This window comes from Adiantum capillus-veneris, chromosome 24, assembly GCF_014529385.1.
Source record: "Adiantum capillus-veneris isolate H3 chromosome 24, ASM1452938v2, whole genome shotgun sequence".
NCBI classification, from domain to species: Eukaryota; Viridiplantae; Streptophyta; class Polypodiopsida; order Polypodiales; family Pteridaceae; genus Adiantum; species Adiantum capillus-veneris.
Genome location: NC_140954.1, coordinates 138,151,969 through 138,172,206, shown reverse-complemented (window position 1 = coordinate 138,172,206; position 20,238 = coordinate 138,151,969). Strand labels below are relative to the sequence as shown.

At 47.1% G+C, this 20,238-nt stretch overlaps 1 protein-coding gene across 21 annotated transcripts in view; it reads left to right on the top strand.

Moving 5' to 3' along the window:
* LOC147427228 (uncharacterized) overlaps positions 1–20,238 on the top strand; it is an 86,628-nt gene that overhangs the window by 31,978 nt on the left and 34,412 nt on the right. For 10 of the 21 annotated variants that reach the window (XR_015186168.1, XR_015186167.1, XR_015186157.1 and 7 more), the window contains one exon: positions 2,229–2,291. The exons of the other annotated variants lie outside the window; for them this stretch is intronic. Coding sequence is in view for 5 of the 10 variants with exons in the window: in XM_086498327.1 (XP_086354453.1) it covers positions 2,229–2,291 (63 nt within the window). In the remaining 5 variants the exon portion in view is untranslated. The remainder of the gene's footprint in view (positions 1–2,228; positions 2,292–20,238) is intronic. 21 annotated transcript variants of the gene reach the window in all.

The window sequence follows — 20,238 nt, the reverse complement described above, 5'->3', positions numbered from 1 at the left end:
AGACCGCTCTCGCCATAGAGAGTGGGGCCTTCGGAGGAGGGTTTTGACAACATTCTAGTGTCGTATTCTCTTCTCTCTCTATCTCTCAGTCTCAGCACCTTCATTCACAGTGTCTATTCACTTTGTTTGTGATCACCTGCACTCTCTCATAAAAGAACAGAAGGCTCTCCCTTCCTTAAGTTAAAGGAACCTTGAGCACAGTTCGGAGCACTCATTTTGAGCAAAGTTAAACATTCATTCCGTTGCACCTTACAAACTATCAGCTATGGAAAGTGGATCGACTAGTTCCGAGTTAGCGGCCTATGCACATGCGAAGTTCTCAAGGAAGCCGTCAATTTGTTTGGCTTGAGATTGTGAAGCCAAAAGCAAATGCAAGAGTATGCTAGAGGACAGAGGCAAAGACACGCTTGACGATGTTGATAGTACCAGTACTCAGTTAGCTGCCTCGATACCCACGAGGTTCGATTACCAATGTTATAAATGTGACATGACGCTTTGTTTTGCTGGAGAGATTTTACAAAGGAAAAAGATAAAATCAAGCATCAGGAGGAAAGTAGTCATAGTGACTCAGGGAAGGACAACAAAGAGGCTGCTTGTGTAGTGGAGTCTACATTGGCATAGACTCCTGTCTTCTAGTCACATGGAGATTAGTGCCACCACTACCTTCAGCCGAGAGAGGCTTGTGAGTGGCAAAGAGGGGCAAACTCTGCTCCATATAATTAATTTGGACCCTTGTGTTGGAGTTCAAGTTAGCGGTGTTTGAACCTCTAGGTCGGATTTCAAGGCACATGCATCTAGCAAGGAATCATTAAGACATATCTAAAACACTATGGATGAGTGCACCAATTTATTGTTGTTGGTCAGATTATGGATAGGATGTGTTTCAAAGTTCATTGTTTGGAAAGTTTGAACGTGATATGTTTACAATTTACGAATGGGAATTCTTGTTTGGACGTGATGTGTTCATAGTTTACGAACGTGAATTCTTGGACGTAGTGTGGTCTACATTTCAATTTTCTAAAGGCAACCGATACTCAAGATGGCATTCTCTTAAGGTACAGAGTTGAGGGTAGCAAAACCGACATGTATCCAGTTGGTGGCCACTTGTGAGGTATCCATGGTAGCTTCTTCATCGATTTGGTCTCACTATTTATGTCCACTATAAGCTACAAAGAGGATGTTAGAGTTTTGGCATCTCAAGTGAATTGCCCAAAGTGATCCCATTATTTATTTTGGCTTTTAGGTATTTATTTTACTTATTTGTCAAAGTCTGGGTAGGGCATATACTTAGGTGGATATATATGTGATTCCTTGTCACCATTATACATTGTATCAATTCATTGCCAAGGTTGGTTGGTTCAGCAGTCTCTCTTTCTCTCTTTCTCTTTCGTGTATTCTCTCCATTGTACGCTTCTGTATCGTCGACTTTGACAATATTCCCTCTAGCACAAGTGGAAAGGACAATATAGTTGAAGATTTCAAGGAAGCAAGTTACAACAATGTGAGTATACGAGCTCTTCCGAGTTTGTATGCAGTTTTGTATTTTGTATTGGATTGTACCTACAGGTTTGACCTCGACAAATGCAAAGGAGTGGCAAACATTTGGTTGATCTCAGGGAGTTTGCTTGAGTAGCTAGGTCTTGTTGGACCCCGACGACTGCTTTGGCAGACATGATCCTCAGGTGACGACCTTCCAAGTCTTTCTATTCTTAGGAATCCGAGTTTACTGATGTTGTGATTCTCTTTGAGTCTTAGGTTCCTTGAGATTCATGTTTTTCTATTTGGTTACAAAGGAAGCAATTTTACTCCAGGTTGTCTCAAATTTCTTTCTGGTGGTACTTATTATCTTTTCCTAGAATTGAGCAGGAAGGGACCTTCCTATCTTGGGGGGAGTTCTTGGCTTTAGCTTTGGAGCTTTTTATTGAATGTAACTACTTTGTTTACACATGCCAACCTATGATAAGCTTTGGAGGATCTTTCTTTGGTGGTTCCGAGTATTGTTATGAAAATGTCATATAAACTAATATAGGTAGGAGTTCTTTGTAAGTGCTACCAAGAATGTGACATCACTTAAGGTTATATTACATTGTGATGACCTTTAGACCGAGTTAGATACGGTAAGAGAAGCCACATGCTTTCCTATATGTTTACATGTGTTTGTAACTTAGAAATTTTCTTTGCAAACAATCAAGTTAGTTGTGCTAATATCCGTTATTGTTTCATTTCAGTACCACATCGCTCAAATCATGAATTAATTCAACCAAAATTCTCGTTTGGACAACAAGAAAATAGTAAGTATTAAAGTTCTCTTTTTTTGTTTTTTATAACCTATTTGCAAACCAATAATGCACATTGCTTGTTGGATTTTTCTGTTGAGTGGGAAATATCTTTGCTAGAAATAAGATTTGAAGAACTGATTGCACTGTTGAATGACAAAGAACAAAGGATTAGGATAAGGTGAGACTTCTGCATTTCTTTGAAGTATTTCTGAGGTGTTGACGAACGATCTATTTGGACTATTGATTAGCATCTTGCAAGTTCAAGGAAAAGGACTAGAGATCGATTAAAAAACAAAATGGTATTTTTCAGAGATAAAGTTGAGTCTGACACCAGCCCTACAAATGTCGTTCTTGGTTTTGTATGCTCGTCTATTCTCTAGATTCATATTTCTTTATGTTGCTCTGAACTCGTCTCTCTTCTGATTTCCATGTTATCAATCGTAGGCAACATCAATAGTTACCAATAGCAGCTATAGGTCAAGAGATTGTGCATTAAATCTCCATTTAAAATTTGGTATGAGATGGTACATTAAACCGAGGCCTCACGTTCGCTTGATACGGAAGCTTGCGCCATAAGTGATGAGAGAGAGAGAGAGAGAGAGAGAGAGAGAGAGAGAGAGAGAGAGAGAGGGAGATTGTGTCTGAGGGAGAGGGAGAGAGAGCCTTGAATTTCTGAAAGTTGAGGGAGAGAGAGAGGGGGAGATGAAGAGAGAGCCTTTGAACTTGAAAGTTAAGGGAGAGGGAGAGATGGAGAGGTGGAGTCTCAAACTTGATCCTTGAGGCTTAAAGCCTTGAGGCTTAAGGGAGAGGAAGAGAGGTGATGACTCGAGAGGGATGGAGAAGTGGAGAGTGAGCCTTGAGGGAGAAGTGGAGCCTCAGGCTTGAGCCTTGAGGCTTAAAGCCTTGAGGTCCAAGGAAAAGGGAGAGGAAGCCTTGGCTTGAGGGAGCCCGAAAAGGGTGAGCCTTGAAAGTTGAGGCTGCAACTTCAAGCTTGAGCCTTGAGAGAGTATGAAGAAAGAGCAGGAGCTGAGTTTTGGTCATGAGTTGAGTTTGGCAGCATGCAGGCTTTGTGCGGTCCCCAAACAGCTTAGTTTTCTCTTGCTCTGACCATAGAGTAGGAGGAGTGAATCTATCTCGGATAGATCGCTTCAATGCAGTGATCACATTTGTGACATGGGAGGATTTGCTTGCATTCTAGCAGGGACTACATTTTCACATCATACGCTACTGATTCTTACCCTGACAGACTCAGGCTTGAGCCTTGAGGCTTAAAGCCTTGAGGCCCAAGGGAAAGGGAGAGGGAGCCTTGGCTTGAGGAAGCCCAGAAAGGGTGAGCCTTGAAAGTTGAGGCTGCAACTTTAAGCTTGAGCCTTGAGAGAGTATGAAGAAAGAGCACGAGCTGAGTTTGGCAGCATGCAGGCTTTGTGCGGTCCTCAAACAGCTTAGCTTTCTCTCGCTCTGACCATAGAGTAGGAGGAGTGAATCTATCTCGGATAGATCGCTTCAATGTCAATGATTACAATTGTGACATGGGAGGATTTGTTTGCATTCTAGCAGGGACTATATTTTCACATCATACGCTAGTGATTCTTACCCTGACAAACAGATAGAGGAGTGAGAGTACGATGCCACACCCCTAAGAGAATCGTGCTAGATGCAGAGCTTAGAGAGTGGGTGGTGGCACTTTGGAGTTTGAACACTCAGGGCACCCCTATTAGTAGAATGCCTCTGGACTTGCTGAGCGTAGTCACTTCTTCCTCCAAGAGTCTGCAGCTCGCTTGGCTGCAGCCAGGGCGGAGGAGAAGTGTCTCCGACTGGATATTGTCTTCTTACAGCGGATACAAGATGCTAGATTTACACCACTCTGTTGCTTTACAGGTCCAGGGCATACTTGTACGACTAGTATGCCTCTGAGCTGGCCACCCTTTGCATATGCATTTTCTCTGCATTGTCCGACCGTCCACTCTTGGGCCGGCCGTCCACCTTGTCCGGGCGGCCTCATATATTTTCATATATCATTTTTCTTGTTGGGTCGTGGGGATTTAATATGGCATTGCCCTACCTCCCCTTGGGCACCTATTTATGGGGCCGGGGGGGTACCCACTTCCATTATCTGGTTATTGTGTATTGGGTCTTCTGCTCATGGTAGTCGTGGGGGATTGATCGCCCCCTCTTCACCATCTCTGGCGTTTGTGTCTACTGTCTGTCTCTCTCTCTCTCTCTCTCTTCCTCTCTCACGATTACGCACACGCGTACTCACATGGTAATAGAGCTCAAGCATCACATGGTATCAAAGCTTTAGGTTCTTCATGTTTCGACGCTTCACTTGCAGAGGTTCTCCTCCTCCGAAGAAGATCAGATCAGCCAACGTTTTTTATGTAGACTTGCCAGTGTTTTGCAAAAGCCAGGCACACAATGGAATATGGAGTTTTCTGTCGCGGAGGACCCCACCTCCACTTACTTTTTTGTCTCCATACTTGGCGTTTTTGGTAGCGCTATACTTTTTGGGACTTTTCGTCACTAGAAAACCCCTCTGCTTCATCTGTGTTTCTAGCCAGATCTGCGTTTTTGGGATCTGTTGCGTCTTTGCATAGCAAGGCAACGTTCGCTGCACAGAGGGGAACGTTGGGCTTCCTCTTGCCTTACGACACATCAGCTTGGCAACTGATGCCTTGCTGGCTTGTAACCTCTCTATTTCCGTCGGATTTCAAAAGCATAAACACCTGCTGTTTTCTCTGTTTTCGGCCCACTTTGGGTTCTCACATTGATTCCCCACCCTCCCTACACCCTCTGCATCGCTCCGGACCTTGCCGGAAGCGTATGAGCACGTTGAAAATCGACGGACAGCAACGTTTTTATCACCTCGTATTTGTGTTTTTGGGTGGACAACAGCCACATGGTTTGTGTTTTTCACAGAGGAAGAAGTTACCTCCTGCCAAGACACCATCCAATGGTGGTCCATGCGGTCTCTTAGTGATTGCTGCAGTACACGGTATCTTCGACATCGGCTTGATCATCTATGGACATATGATCCTGGGGAGATCCATTCATTCCAGCCATTATTCCGCGGTTGCGCACTCCAAAGGGGTTGGTGACTTGTGGTTTGCTATGGACACACCTATGCACTCATCTCTAGAGTTCACACGAGATATGACCATGCTTATGACACATTCCCAGAGAAGACATCGCCATCTTTGGGGGACTGACACTTACCACTTGACCTTGACATGTCATACGACTTGCTTCCACAGGAGCATCTACATGGACTTAGGGAGAGGAGCTTGGATTTCTTCTTGGACAGATTCATTGCTTAGATCTACAGACTGGAGTGAGACTTCAGTTCTTTAGACTCTATCGGAGAGTTTACCCACGAGATGCGGGAGATCAGGCATCTAGCGACTACATCCGGAGTCACCCGGAGTTTTGCTTGGATGGTAGTGCAATTGCTCTTCTACACTCCTGATCATTTGGATTGCTACCTTCAGAGTTACTTACACTCACCCTCAGTAACCTTACAACAGACTTATCCCCTGATCTAGGCAGCAGACCACTCCCAGCTCATTCACATTGAGAGTCACACCGAGATGCGGTTTGGTGGCGCGGATTTTGTTTTGGTTGACGTCAGAGGATTGGAGGCAGGAGATACAGGCAAGACAGCGCAGACATCTTGGTCTGGTCACTTCACTTCTCAGCGCAGACTGCTTAGTCTGGCTTCCCTACTTCATGTAGGATGATTACGGTGCAGAGAGCTTGGTCTGACACCACCTCTTCTAAGAGGGCCTGCACAACGCAGACTGTTGAGTCTGACTTTCCCCTCATCTTGGATTACCCTACCTATTGACAGGGCACCATTTGATGGTGGTCCGTTGGGTCAATCGGTGATTGTTGCAGCCTACGGTAGCTTCTACAATGCAGACTGTTTAGTCTGGCTTTCCTTGTTTCGGAGGACGTTTACAACAAAGATTGCCACATCTGACCTTCCTGGAGTTTTACACAGCTTAGCCACCTAGCCATATAGGCGTACAGGTTCATACATTGACAGGCTTCCGATCATGCTCATGACGGTTTCTGGGCTTTCCTATTTTCTACACACGGTTTGAATACAAACACCATAGATCCTATTGGATAGGACACTTGCATGTCTATTGACACTTCTTTTACGACAGTTTTTTTCACACTCAGTTCGGGACCTTCACGCAGTATCTTCACCCTGTATCGGTGGAGTACAGTAGTTTGCTACATTGCTCGTGACGACACTTTACCATGGAGATTTCTCAACGGTTGGGACACCCCATACTGCTGCTATACTCACGGAGTATCCTTCAGTGGACATTACAACATACATCTTCATCATTTGCCTTACATCTTCGGCTTCACGCGGTTTGTTAGATTTACACCACTTTGCTGCTTCACAGGTCTAGGGTATACCTGTACGGCTAGTATGCCTCCGGGCTGATAGCTAGCCGTCCACCTTGTCCGAGGGTCCTCATATATTTCCATATATCATTTTTCTTGTTGAGTCGTGGGGATTTTATTGGCATGCCCTACCTCCCCTTGGGCACCTATTTATGGGGCCAGGGGGGTACCCACTTCTATCATCTGGTTATTGTGTATTGGGTCTTTTGCTCATGGATCATGGGGGGCTGATCGTCCCCTCTCTCTCTCTCTCTCTCTCTCTCTCTCGTCCGCACACGTGCACTCTCATAGAGGAGCACCATCCAGATTGTCCTTGAGTGGAGGAGCAAATGTAGCCGTCTAGACATGAGCTGACTAGCATTGAGGAGCGGCGTCATGAGTTTACCTTTCATCTGCTGGCATCTCAGTGGACCCGGGTGGGTGAGAGAGTTACTTGAGACTGTGGGGCCTTGCCATGGATACACAAGTGTCATTCAGTTGAGGAGACCCTAACCCTAAAACTGCAAAAATCCTAACCCTAACCCTAAGGGCAGCATACAGATTTCTTAAATTTGCGTTGACATGATGACGTGGCAGTTTGTACGGATTTTTGCGTTTTGCGTTGGTTAATAACGTGGCAGGTTGTACGGATTTCTGTGATTTACGCTGACAGCTTTTTGGCTTTGCTTTTGGACCATAAGCTTTTGAGTTTTAAAAGGCTTTTTACTGTATCTGCTTTTCAGGCCAAGGGCCTTTAAATATGAGACTAGGGCTCATTCTCTGGCATGCTTCTTGGAGAAGGTGCAGAGTCTGGAGTACCGACTTGTACTTTGATGATGCAATCTAAAGTGATACCAAAAGGGGCGCCAAGGTTTGGGGCCAATACTCTTTGGGGTGGAATTCCGCCACTCCGTGTCGCGTTTCGTCTCTCTTTTAGTTCAGTTGTTATTGAAGTGTTAAAAGTCTGTTCAATCTGTTCTTTTTTATTGGCACGTGGTGCCCGTCTTGTGACAGTGGTATCAGAGCATCAGTCGTATGCTTTTCTGATAGCATACCGGTCCTACAAAAGAGCAGACAGATTTTATTCGAGGTATCTTCGCCCTTCAACCCGGACTTATCAGCCACTCCCACCCTTACTTCATCGCGCATCGATCGCGCTCCCGTCTTCACCGCTCATGTCTTACAGGGCATAAGCCAATTAAGATCACTTACAAGAGAAGGATCCAGTTTTGTTTCGAGTCACTGTTTTTCTTAGAAGCAGTGTCATGCAGACGTTGATGTCTACAGCTACCAAGCAGCATACTCCAAGTACTTGGCAAGCTTTCAAGAAAAAAATTTGTTCGAAGTTGTATGGTTTCTGACATCTTCCTTCGGAGTGCAACTTTTGGCAGAGTGGGGTATCCTGAAATGCTTGCCATGGAAACCCTGACAGATTATATCTTGAAATTTCTCGACATCTCTCAGTAGATGTCTCTTCACGAACCTTGGAGGTTTAGTGCGATTGCTATCTTGGGACTACCATCGTCGCCCAAGCAACACTGTTTGTCCAAGAGCTGACGGACCATGCTGTGCTCGGCTACGACCTCATGGAAGGAACCTAACCCTAATTTTTGGTGCAGGTTTCAAGATGGAAAGTCAGTTGACTTTTCGAGCTCGACTGACGTCGAGATTGTTTTTTAAGTTTGAGTTCTGTTTGATCTTGTTTGGTGATCCTGTTTGGAATTTGTTTAAAATGGATCGTATCTGTTTTGAACCTGTTTTGGTGCCGATTTCAATTGTTTGACTCTGGTTTGTTACTGGTTTCAATGATTTGTGATTTTACTCCCGGGTGGAGAAGTGAGAAATACTGTTTAAGTAACCTCGGAACGACGCAGGTCGATGCCTGGGGAGCGTTTCGTTGGTTTGAAAACCTCGGAACGACGCAAGCCGATGCTTGAGGAGCGTTTCGTTGTATGCTAGAAAATCTCCGAACGACACAGGCCGATGCTTGGGGAGCGTTTGGTTGTATGGTTGAACCTCCAAGCGACGCAGATTGCAGTCTGGGGAGCGTTTGGTTGTATGGTTGAACCTCCAAGCGACGCAGATTGCAGTCTGGGGAGCGTTTGGTCGTACAATCATGTGAGCTCATGGCTCGGACCTTTTTAGGTTATTTGTGGGGGGAGTGATGAGGCAGTCGTTGAGTAGCTTCATACCGCAGACCGTTTGTCTCGGCGGAGTGCTCAATGACGCTGTTTGTTGTGTCTTGTAACATGCATATGTGACCATTTGTGTTGCATTGTGATGTGTCAATTACTGAATATTCCTAATTGGATGAGATTGTCTCGGTTTGTAATTTTAGTGCATCAAGACACCCGTGGAAGATCAGTACGGTCTGGGTGTGATGGCTAATTTTACTACGTCGGAATATCAAGAGTTCCGATCTGGACGAAAGGAGAAGCTAACTCCTTGATCAAAATAGCCAAAAGGAGAAGCTAACTCTTTGATCAAAACAGCCGAAAGGAGAAGCTAACTCCTTGATCAAAAGAGTAGAAAGGAGAAGCTAACTCCTTAATAAAAAGAGCAAACTGATTGTCCCTCGGAAATTTTTGAGCTAACTTGAGTTGTTTTGCAGATATGTTGTAATCGCGGACGATTACTCTCTTTCAAGAAGGGGAGATGTAACAAACTATTGACGTGTCAAAGCCTAAAGAATGGAGCCAACTTACAGATGATGTGGCTGTCCGAGAGTAGAAACCCTAACCCTAATTTTTGCCAAAAACCCTAATTGTTGAAACCCTAATTCTAGAAACCCTAACCCTAAAATTGCAGAAACCCTAACCCTGAGGACAGGAGACAGATTTCTAAAATTTGTGCTGACATGATGACGTGGCAGGTTGTACGGATTTCCGCGTTTTGCGTTGGCTGAGGACGTGGTAGGCTGTACGGATTACCGTGATTTACGTTGGCAGCTTTTTTGCTTTGCTTTTGGACCAGAAGCTTTTGAGTTTTAAAAGGCTTTTTACTGTAACTGCTTTTCAGGCCAAGATATAAGGCTAGGGCTCATTCTCTGGCATGCTTCCTGGAGAAGGTGCAGAGTCTGGAGTATCGACTTATACTTTGATGATGCAATATAAAGAGATACCGAAAGGGGCGCCAAGGTTTGGGGCCAATACTCTCTGGGGTGGAATTCCACCACTTCATGTCACGCGTTGTCTCTCTCTTTCAGTTCAATTGTTATTGAAGTGTTAAAAGTCTGTTTAGTCTGTTCTTTTATATTGGCACGTGGTGCCCGCCTTGTGATAGAACGCTTCATGCTCACGCGCTCGGTTAGATAGGGTTACTTTCTTGCCCCCTTCCTCTTTCCCTTGTATGCTGAGGTGATGAGCAGATTTTTGGCTTCACATGAGCTTGGCTTGCGTGGTCTAGAGCTCCCCATTAGGGGGGATGACCTACTTGACGCTAAGTTTACTGATGACTCAGCCATGTACTTGGGAGGGCCATGAGGCCAATTTGCACACATGTAAGCAGGCTCTTGAGGTGTTTTGTTGTGCTTCATGATTACTGATCAACTGGAGGAAGACAGTGGCTTTCTGGGTAGGTAGTGCTTGTAGTCCTGATTGGTCGCCAGGTGAGGGCTTCAGGTGGATCCCCCCAGGGTCTTTGTAAGCTATCTGGGTTGTCAGGTTGGCTTGGATTTGTCCTTAGAGCATCAAATTGCTCTCCTCATCCTATCCATTAGGAGGAAATTGCTCCATTAGAGTTCGGCACGACTCTCTTTGGTAGTCAAAGTTGTAGTGGCCATTCAGGTGCCGTTGGCTACTATGTGGTATATCACGTCTTGCTAGATTCTCTCGAGCTCCTGTATCAGTCGGTTGGAGATGCTGATCAAGAATTTTTTGTGGTCAAGACGTGACACCTAGTTAGCCTGGGCCAAAGTGGCCTGACGGGTCATCACCTTACCAATTTATCGGGGGGAGGGGAGGGGGCTGGGGATCATTGACCTAGCACATCAGAGCAGAGCTCTCCTTGGGAAGCTAGTGGTTAGAGGACTGCTTCTAGGGGAGGAGCCCTGGAATGAGCTGTTGCTTCACCGGATTCGAGCTCGAGTCCCTCACACGGGTGGCCCTTGAGCCTGTCCACCGGGTGGAATTTTATATATATGCGGAAAGATGGTCTAAGCAGGAGGTTGGAGGATCGATTTATTGCGAGCCTACTTAGGTCTTGGGAGCAGTTGGGGAGTGACATGGAGCAGCATCAGCCCACTTGCATGGAAGAGTGCTTGAGGCAGCCTCTTGTTTGGAACCCCATGGTTAGGACACAAAGTGGCCACCTGGTTGGTAGCAGACCTCATATCTCTTGGGGTCCCATGGCAGAGGATCCTGCTTGCACTCTCAGCGACTAGCTTCAGTTTTTAGGCTTGCTCGAGGAGGTTCAGAGCATACAGTTACGAGGCATGAGGGAAGCGCAGAGTATGTGTGAAGATATTACAGAGGCTATACCAGCTGAGTGGCTTATCCCTCTAGAGGCAACAACTTCCAGATGGATGGGGTCCTTCACAAGGTTGGAGATCCTCATTGCAGTTCGAGCTTGCTCGAAGTTAGTACCCCACATGTTCTTTGAGGTTGAGGGAGAGTGTCGCCTTCACAAGGTCTCAATAGAGGCTCCACAGGTTGCAGAGTGCTGTTTTCAGATATCCGAGTTGTGGGCATCGGTGAGAGGACGCGTGTCATAGATCCCGACCTAGCAGATCTTGAGACAGAACACTGGCATCTTTGGGCTTGGGAGAGCCGCCCTCTGAGTCGAGTGCAGTGAGACCCGGGAGAGTGGTTCTGGTGAGATTCTTTCTCTTCAGCCGGTCACCCGAGGACTCCATTTTTGCAGTATATTGCTCACTTGAGGCGTCATATATTGGCATCACGGAGAGAGGCTCGCCCTGCTGCAGCACTACACTGGCAGGAGGAAGGTCTCACAGCCGAGTTCTTGTCAGGTTTCTGGGAGCGGTTGTGAGACAGCAGGCAGCAGAGGCTAGTTACTATGTTTCAGTGGCTGGTTGTACACAGGGCTACAACAGTTTAGAGTTGGCTAGTACACAGTGGCTTCTCGGTAGCATGTGCAGTCTGTGGTCATCCTTTGGAAAGTCAACATCATTGTTTGTGGGATTGCCTCATGGCTCAACAGGTTTGGCTTTGGGTTTTTCGGCTGATGCCAACGCTTTCCACAGCCCGACAGTACACTTGGGGCGCTATAGTCCGGTCCAGTCTCTTTGAGTTGGCTTCCACCAAGAGGATGGTAGGTGATTCAGGGGGGGTCGACCCACCCTCCAACTTGCCACAGAGCTCACCCCTTAAGAGTGGTGCAGTGATAGAGAGGTGTTGAGAGCTCGTATGCGGCCTAACACTCTGGTTTATCTGGCGGGCCCGTTGCTTCCATGTCTTTGAAACTCGCCTTGTTCCACCAGCAGAGACTGTTCGTAACTTTTAGGTGGAGCTGATTTATACACTTAGGGGTCAGTTTGAGAGACTTTAGAGCAGCTCCGACCGTATGCGAGGGCATCGAGAGGCTTTCTTGAGACTTTGGCGCCTAGGGCCTTTCTTCACCATGGTCTAGGGTGTGCCTAGATGGCACGCCACCAGTGTGGCTATTTTCTCCTCCCATCTCATGATCTAGCCATCATTGTACATACTTTGTTTCCTCACTAGGAGAGTCTTCCCATGTTTTTGATGTAGCCCTCTTTATTAGAGGTGATTTGTAGCCTTATGGGCACTTTTATTTACTAATGAAAGGATCTTTTTTCTCGAAAAAAAAAGGTGTGGAGGCTATTGAAACCGGCCTGTAGGGCGGTAGACTTTGGCTTTCACCCGAAACTTTACTTGAACTTTAGGACACAGAGAAACTTTGCAATTAAACCTGACTAGAATTAACACTTCAAACACATACGGCTTGGAAGCTAGAGCGCTACCAAGCAGACGCTGACAACCTGGTGGCCCCAAAGACCGACTCCCCTTTCTGCATTTCTTTAATCTTATTGCGAATAGACGACCCGAACACTTTCACCTATCTCTCACAAAGCTGTCCAAACCTGTCTATGACTCTAATAATGTAATTGCAGGTTTTTGACCCAATTTCGCCTGCATAACGGCGCAAAACCCTCGGCAGGTCAAAAGTATACGTCAAGGGCACTTTCCCTTACGGTTAGGAAGCTTTCCAATGAGCTGCATGTCAATTTCAGCGTGCTGTAATTCCCTGTTTTGACATTGTCAAGTGCCCAAAGCCCTGTTTAAGCATCCCGAGGCTTTCTTGAGGCTCCCTTGACGTTGTCCTTGCAGTTTAGGTGTAAAGCCCTAAACTTGCAGAAAAACACAGCAGGCTGTAATTTTTTGTTTTGGATCGTTTTGGGCCGCGTGAACACGTCTACGTGTGTCTTTGGTGCTCCCGCTCACAATGGGATAGTTTCTCTGTGAAACAAACGAGTTTTCACGCGAGAAGACTCTCCGTTTTGGCAATCCTTCGTGATGAAATTGTGCGTACCTATGACCTGTGGGGGATTAGCAATTAGCTAATACGGTTCCTGTTCAGAAGGCTCGTCTCGGCAAACGCGCATATAACCCCTAGGACTGTACATGGTCATTTGAGAAGCCCAAGGTGCATTACCATTTGTGCAAAGGGGAGAGAGATGTGCGAGAGCAAATCGTCACGCTACATAGAGCAAGGGAGAAGGAAAGCTTTCCATTAAAGCTGTGATCACCTGCACCCAGTACTCACCCACACACTGTAGTCACTTCTAGAGCAAAAATCAGTCCCCTCTCTTGAAATGGGCGCCCCCTCTTCATGTAGACGGGGAAAGTGCATCTGGAGCCGCCATGTGTTCTGTTTGTCTTTTTTGAGTTAATTTCCTAGTACCCACCAACTTATAAGTGTAGCGTGGGGCCTAAATGACGTCGAACTGAGCCTAGACACCCTTTTACTGCTCGGATTCTAGTGCCGACTGGCCCGAGGCAACCTGCCCTTCCCGATTGTGGGTGAAACTCTCGTCCATCGGCCATTTCACACACACAATGTCCGGCCATTTGTGACTTCAAAAAGGGGGTCCCAAAAATTAATTAAAAATCAAGGGAAAGAAACCATCAACTAAGGTGAATGGTTGCCACAGTCTCGTGACAGCTATTGAAGGCTTTGTATGGTTTGAAGCAAGCACCATAGGCATGGTATGAGAAGTTACATATCAAAGAGGTTGATGGAGATATTGCTTTGTGTGAGACAAAGTATATTGAGACATTGTTCAGTAGATTTGGCCTTGAGAACTGTAAGCCTATTGCTATACCTATACAGACAGGTTTGAAACTCAGTTTTCATGATGCTGAGAAGTATATTGATATCACTATGTATTAGCAATGGTAGCATGGAAACTGCTGCTCTCAAAGAGAGACGGGAAGAACAACAATATGAAAACAAGAAGGTGGAGATTGGAAAACTTCATCATACCAGGTTTTAAATGGAGGTTTAATGCAAAATCTCTTTATCTATAGCTGCTATTAGTAACAACTGATGCTGCCTATAATTGATGACGGGGAAATCAGAAGGGAGAAGAGTTAAGAGCAACATAAAGGAATATTGAAAGCGCGGAGCAGAGGGTACCGGTAGGTGTGCGTCGCGATGTAGTGCAGAATTGGGGCAAGAAGCAGGAGGCGGAGTACAGCAGAGAGGAAGCGCTAGAGATCGAAGCAGGGAGAGAGAGAGAGAGAGCTTACGTTTTTGGGAAAAACTCAATAATTGAGTTTTGGGTTTTCCCACTTTTATTATTAAGTGAATTTTAAAAAATGTATCCAAGTTCCAAAGTATAAAAATGTACAAAACGGGGTTATTTAGGCTTTTAACCCAACAACCTCCCACTTAAAGGCATAAATGACGCCTTTAAGTTAACCAACTCCCACCAGCTGTATGCAATGCTCATGTTGACCCTTAGCAAGATTCTTAGTGAGAACATCTGCAGGGTTATCCTGTGTATGGATCTTAGTCAAGGTGACTAGACCATCCTTCAATACCTGACGCATGAAGTGGTATCGCACATGTATGTGTTTGGTACGCGTATGAAACATGGCATTTTTGGCTAAATAGACAGCACTCTGGCTATCACAACCCAGCACGGATGTATGAGTAGGCATGCCAAGTTCTTTTACAAGTGTGCGCAACCAAATGGCCTCCTTTGAAGTCTCTGTGGCCGAAATATTCAGTCTCAGTAGTACTCTATGGCACAATTTTTTGCAACCTAGAATACCAAGAGACTGCACCACCAGCAATGGCAAATACATATCCACTGGTAGATTTCATGGTATCCATGTCACCTGCCATGTTTGGATCACAATATCTCTGCAACTTCAAGTCACTTTTTCCATAACAAAATACACTTTGATTGTGTACCTTTCAAATATCTCAAAATGCATTTGACAGCTTCCCAATGCGCTTTGCCAGGATTCGACATGTATTGACTAACAACTCCCACTGCATAAGCAATGTTGGGACGAGTGGCAACCATAGCATACATAAGAGAACCACAAGCTGATGCATATGGGATTCCCTTCATTGCTTTCAATGCCACCTCATCCTTTGGGCAATCTGCTTTGCTAAGCTTAGTGTATGGAGGTAAAGGTACTCCAAGAGGCTTAGCATCAGCCATATTAAACCTGTCAAGTACTTTTGCAACGTACCTTTCTTGAGATAAAAACATCAATTTCAGCTTTCTATCTCTTTTAATACGCATGCCCAAAATATGCTCTGCATCACCCAAATCCTTCATAGCAAATGTTGAATTTAGCTTACGTGTCAGAGCATCAAGACTAGTCTTATGTTTCTCGGCAAGTAGCATGTCATCAACATAGAGAACAAGTATGATGGGACTACCATCTTCATCTCTTTTCGTATACAAACAATGATCTGCATGGCTGCGTTTAAAGCCTTGAGACAACATAAAAGTGTCAAACTTCTTATACCATTGCGGTGATGATTGTCTCAAACCATACAGAGCCCTTTTCAGTTTGCATACAAGTTCCTCACGTGTAGGAACTACAAAACCTTCATGTTGTTTCATGTATATGTCCTCTTCAATGTCACCAGGGAAACACACTGTCTTTACATCCATTTGATTCAATTCCAAATCAACCACCGCAACGAGAGCAAAAAGGACACATAAAGTTGTAATCTTTAGAACAAGGGAAAAGATTTCTTGAAAATCAATTCCTTCTTTCTGTGCATATTCTTTTGCAACCAATCTTGCTTTGCACTTGGGTTTTTCATCCACAATCTTAATCTTGTATACCCATTTGTTAGGAAGAGCCTTTCTCCCTTTAGGCAATGGCACAAGATCCCAAGTATCATTTGCATACAAGGATTTCATTTCCTCTTGCATTGCAAGCTCCCACTTACTTCTTGATTCACACGACTTAGCCTCTTTATAAGTAAGAGGTTCACCCTCTTCTGTCAGCATAATATAATGCAAAGAGGGATCATATCTACTCACATTCTGCCTTGGACGAGTAGAACGCCTCACCCAATGATCCACATTATCTAGAAATGGGTCTATATCAGGTGGAACAATGATATCATCAACAAAGGGCTGCTGTACATCATTTTCAGCCCTGTTTTCAGCATAGTTATGTGGCTGCACATGCCCTTCAAGAGCCTCATTTTGTTGTCCAACATCATTTGGCTCAAACACCATTGGTTCATCAACATTTTTAGCCATATGTGGTGCATCTTGAGGGTCAAAATTAGGCCTAATAGGTGGCTGTACATGCTGAAATTTGACCTTTTTATAGTAACCATTAGAGGCACAATTGTTTTTAAGCAGCCTTGCCTCGTTAAAAACAACATCCTGGCTGCGTACAATCTTTTTGAGCTGAGGTAACCAAATACTGAGCCCATTGAAAGAGGAGACTTTGACCCGCTGTTGCTCGCTGCTGCTATTCGCCCTTCCACCAGCGTTGCCCGCTACCTCCCCTCTCGCTGCCCTGTCTGCCTCGCTGTCTGTCTGCGCTGCCTGCCTCGTGCTGCCTGCCCACCCTGCCGCCACTGCCTGCTCGTCCGCGCTGCTTGCCCGCCACTGCTGCGCTGCCTGTCCGCCTCTGTCCCTGCCGTCTCCGCCATCCCCTCCCGCTGCTGCCTGCGCTCCCGCTTTAGCCACCCCAGTTGGCTGCCCCCTCCCCCTGGTCCGTCCGTCCGCATGTGTTGTTTTTTCTTCACCCCGTCAGCTTCCTGCAATTGTCCCCTTCAGCACTGAGTCAATCCTTAGGACAGTGCTGTATGCACCTAATTGCAGCGTCCTTCCGTCGCCCTCTTCTTACGCCACAGCAGTAGACACAGATGAAGGCTCCAGCTTCGCCACAGAGGGACTCACCAGAAGCCCCCTCGCCCGAGCCCGTTGAGCCACCATTTGACTTGCTCTCTCGCCGACAGAGCAAGCGAGCCTTGCCGCAGAGGTAGAGCGATTGCAGGCGACTTCGGTCATCTGCAAGATTCTCGGCACCCGACCTAGCAGAGGAAAGCTGCGAGACCTTCTCCAAGCCCGCCTTCTCTCAAAGGTGGGCAAGATCTTGGATGCCCAGATTCTCGAACGGGGTTACTATCAGATCCAGTTTGAGACCTCGGAGATGGCGTCCAAGGTCATAGCTATGAGTCCACTGGCCATCCGAGCATCACGTGTCCACTTTTTTTTTTTTTTGAGAAAAAGATCCTTCTATTAGTTAATGAAAACTGCCCATAGGGCTACATCCACCTCTGCAAGAGAGGGCTACAACAAGCATGGTGGGGAGACTCTCCCAATGAAAAAACAGCATATGTAGAATGGGGCTAAATCAAGAGATGGGAGGAGGGAAAAGCCACACAGGTGGACAGTAGTGCCATCTGAGCACCCCCTGGACCATGGAGTAGAACGGCCCAGGGCGCCAGAGTCGAAGGAAAGCCTCGCGGCGCTCCCGCATGCGGTCGGAGCTGCCCTGTAGTCCCTCAAGCTGTCCTTTGAGAGTATGGATCAGCTCTAGCCAAAAGTCACGAACAGTCTCTGCTGGTGGTACAAGGCGAGCCTCAAAGATGCGGAAACAACGGGCCTGGCAGATGAACCAGAGAGCTAGGCCGCTGATGAGCTCCCAACACTCCGCTCTCTCACTGCTCCACTCCTGTGGAGTAAGGTCTGTAGCAGGCTGGAGTGTAGGTCGACCCCCCTGTATCACTATCATCCTGCTGGTGGAAGATAGCTCAAACTGAAGTGCCGGGCCCGTGAGGGTGGACCAAGCCGCTGCCCCCCAAGTGTATTGTCGAGCCGTGGAGAGGGCACGCATCAGCCGAAGAACTCGTAGCCACACCTGTTGGACTGAGGGACAGTCCCAAAGACAATGACGCTGACTCTCCACCAACTGGTCACAGGCTGTACATGCGGCCGAGAGACCACTATGTACAAGCCAGCTCCCTACTGCTGTGGCTCTGTGTGCAACCAACCACTGGAACAAGGTGACGCGCCTCGGCTGTCTGGAGTCCCACAGTCTCTGCCAAAAAGCTGCCAAGAACTCAACTGTGAGACCCTCCTCCTGCCAATGACGTGTTGCAGCGGGGCGGACCTCACTCTGTGCTGCAAGTATATGACGTCCAAGCCGAACAGTGTACTGAAAGAAAGGGACTCTGAAAGAAAGGGACTCCTGGGCGGTCAGCAGAAGAGAATGGGTCCCTCTAAAGCCACTCACCAGGATCCCACTGTACTCGTGCCAGTGGAGAGCACTCCCAAGCCCATAGCCTCCAGTGTCCTGTCTCAAGAGCTGCTGGGTCAGGGTCTATGACGCAAGTCCTCCCACAGATGCCCACAACTCGGATCCTCTGGAAACAACACTTTGCTACCTGCGGGGCCTCTACTGCAACTCTCTGTAGTCGTCCCCCACCCTGAAGCTCGAAGAACAGGGCTGGGACAGTCTCTGAGCAAGCCCTGATTGAAATGAGAACTTCCAGTCGTGTGAAGGCTCCCATCCACCGGGGTGCTACTGGCTCGAGAGGCGTGAGCCAGTCAGCTGGAACTGACTCTGAGATGTCATGACACATGCTCTGAACCCCTCTCATGTCCTGTAGCTGGACAACCTGCACCTCCTCTGACAAACCTGTGAACTCTAGCCAGTCACCTAGAGAGCGCGTTGGACCTGTTGCCAAGGGGATCCAAGAAACATGAGGCCTACTCCCAACCAAGTGGCCTCGCTGAGTGCTAACCATGGGGTTCCAGACGAGGGACTGCCGTAGGTGCTCCTCTGTGCACGTTGTCTGTCTCTGCTCTAGGCCACGCCGTAATAGCTCCCAAGAACGAAGCAGACTCACAGCGAATTGGTCCTCCAGTCTCCTGCTCAAACCAACTCGACGCAACTCTGTAAAGATCCATCTGGTCGAAGGTTGCCAAGGGCCTCCTGACTGAGGCACCCTGGCACGAAGGCTCTACAACAAGAACTCCTTCCAGGGCTCCTCGCCTGGAAGAAGTCCTCTGATGACGAACTTCCCAAGAAGGGCTCTGCTCTGCTGTGCTGGATCAATGATCCCAAGCCCTCCCTGAGAACAAGGAAGTGTGATGACCGACCAAGCCACCTTGGCTTGGGCAATCTGAGTGCCGCGACCTGACCAAAGGAAGTTCCTGATCAGCCTCTGTACCTGGCTGATGCAAGAACTCGAGAAGATCCAGCAAGAAGTGATGTACCACATAGTCGCCAACAACACCTGGTTGGCAACTACTACTCTACCAGCCAGCGAAAGTCGGGCTGAACTCCAATGTAACAGCTTTCTCCTGATGGACAGGAGAAGAGGAGCAATCTGCTGCTCGGGGGACAAATCCAAACCAACCTGACAACCCAAGTACCGAACTGCAGTCCCTGGAGGAATCCACCTGAAACCCTCTCCTGGCATCCAATCTGGCACAGGAGCACTACCAACCGAGAAAGCCACTGTCTTTCTCCAGTTGATCAGTGCGTCCGATGCACAGCAGAAGGTCTCCAAAGCCTGCCCACATCTGTGTAAATTGGCCTCCTGGCCCTCTAGGTACAAGGCTGAGTCGTCGGCAAACTCAGCGTCCAGAAGCTCATCTCCCCGTAGAGGGAGTGCTAAGCCCCTCAAACCAACCTGCTGTGACACCAAAAATCTGCTCATCGCCTCCGCATAGAACAGAAAGAGAAAGGGGGCAAGAGGACAACCCTGTCTGACCGATCGTGTGAGCATGAAGCGCTCACCTCTACCTCCTGTCAAAAGCACCTGACTGTGAGCTGTCTGTACAAAGCTGACACTCCTCTGATCCAAGCCTCTGAGAAGCCCATCCTGCGTAGCGTGCCCTCTAGAAAGTCCCAGTCGACTCTGTCGTATGCCTTCTCAAAATCGAGAAGAAGAATCACAAGGTCCTCCCCACGGAGCTGTGCAAGGGTAGAAGCCTTCCAAAAAGTGAAGATGTTGTCAAGGATACTGCGTTCCTTGACAAAACCTGTCTGAGTCCCATGTATAAGGCTCTCCAAAAGTGGCTGAATCCTCAAACTCAGAGCCTTGGCAAGAATTTTGTAGGCTGAGTTGAGAATGGTGATGG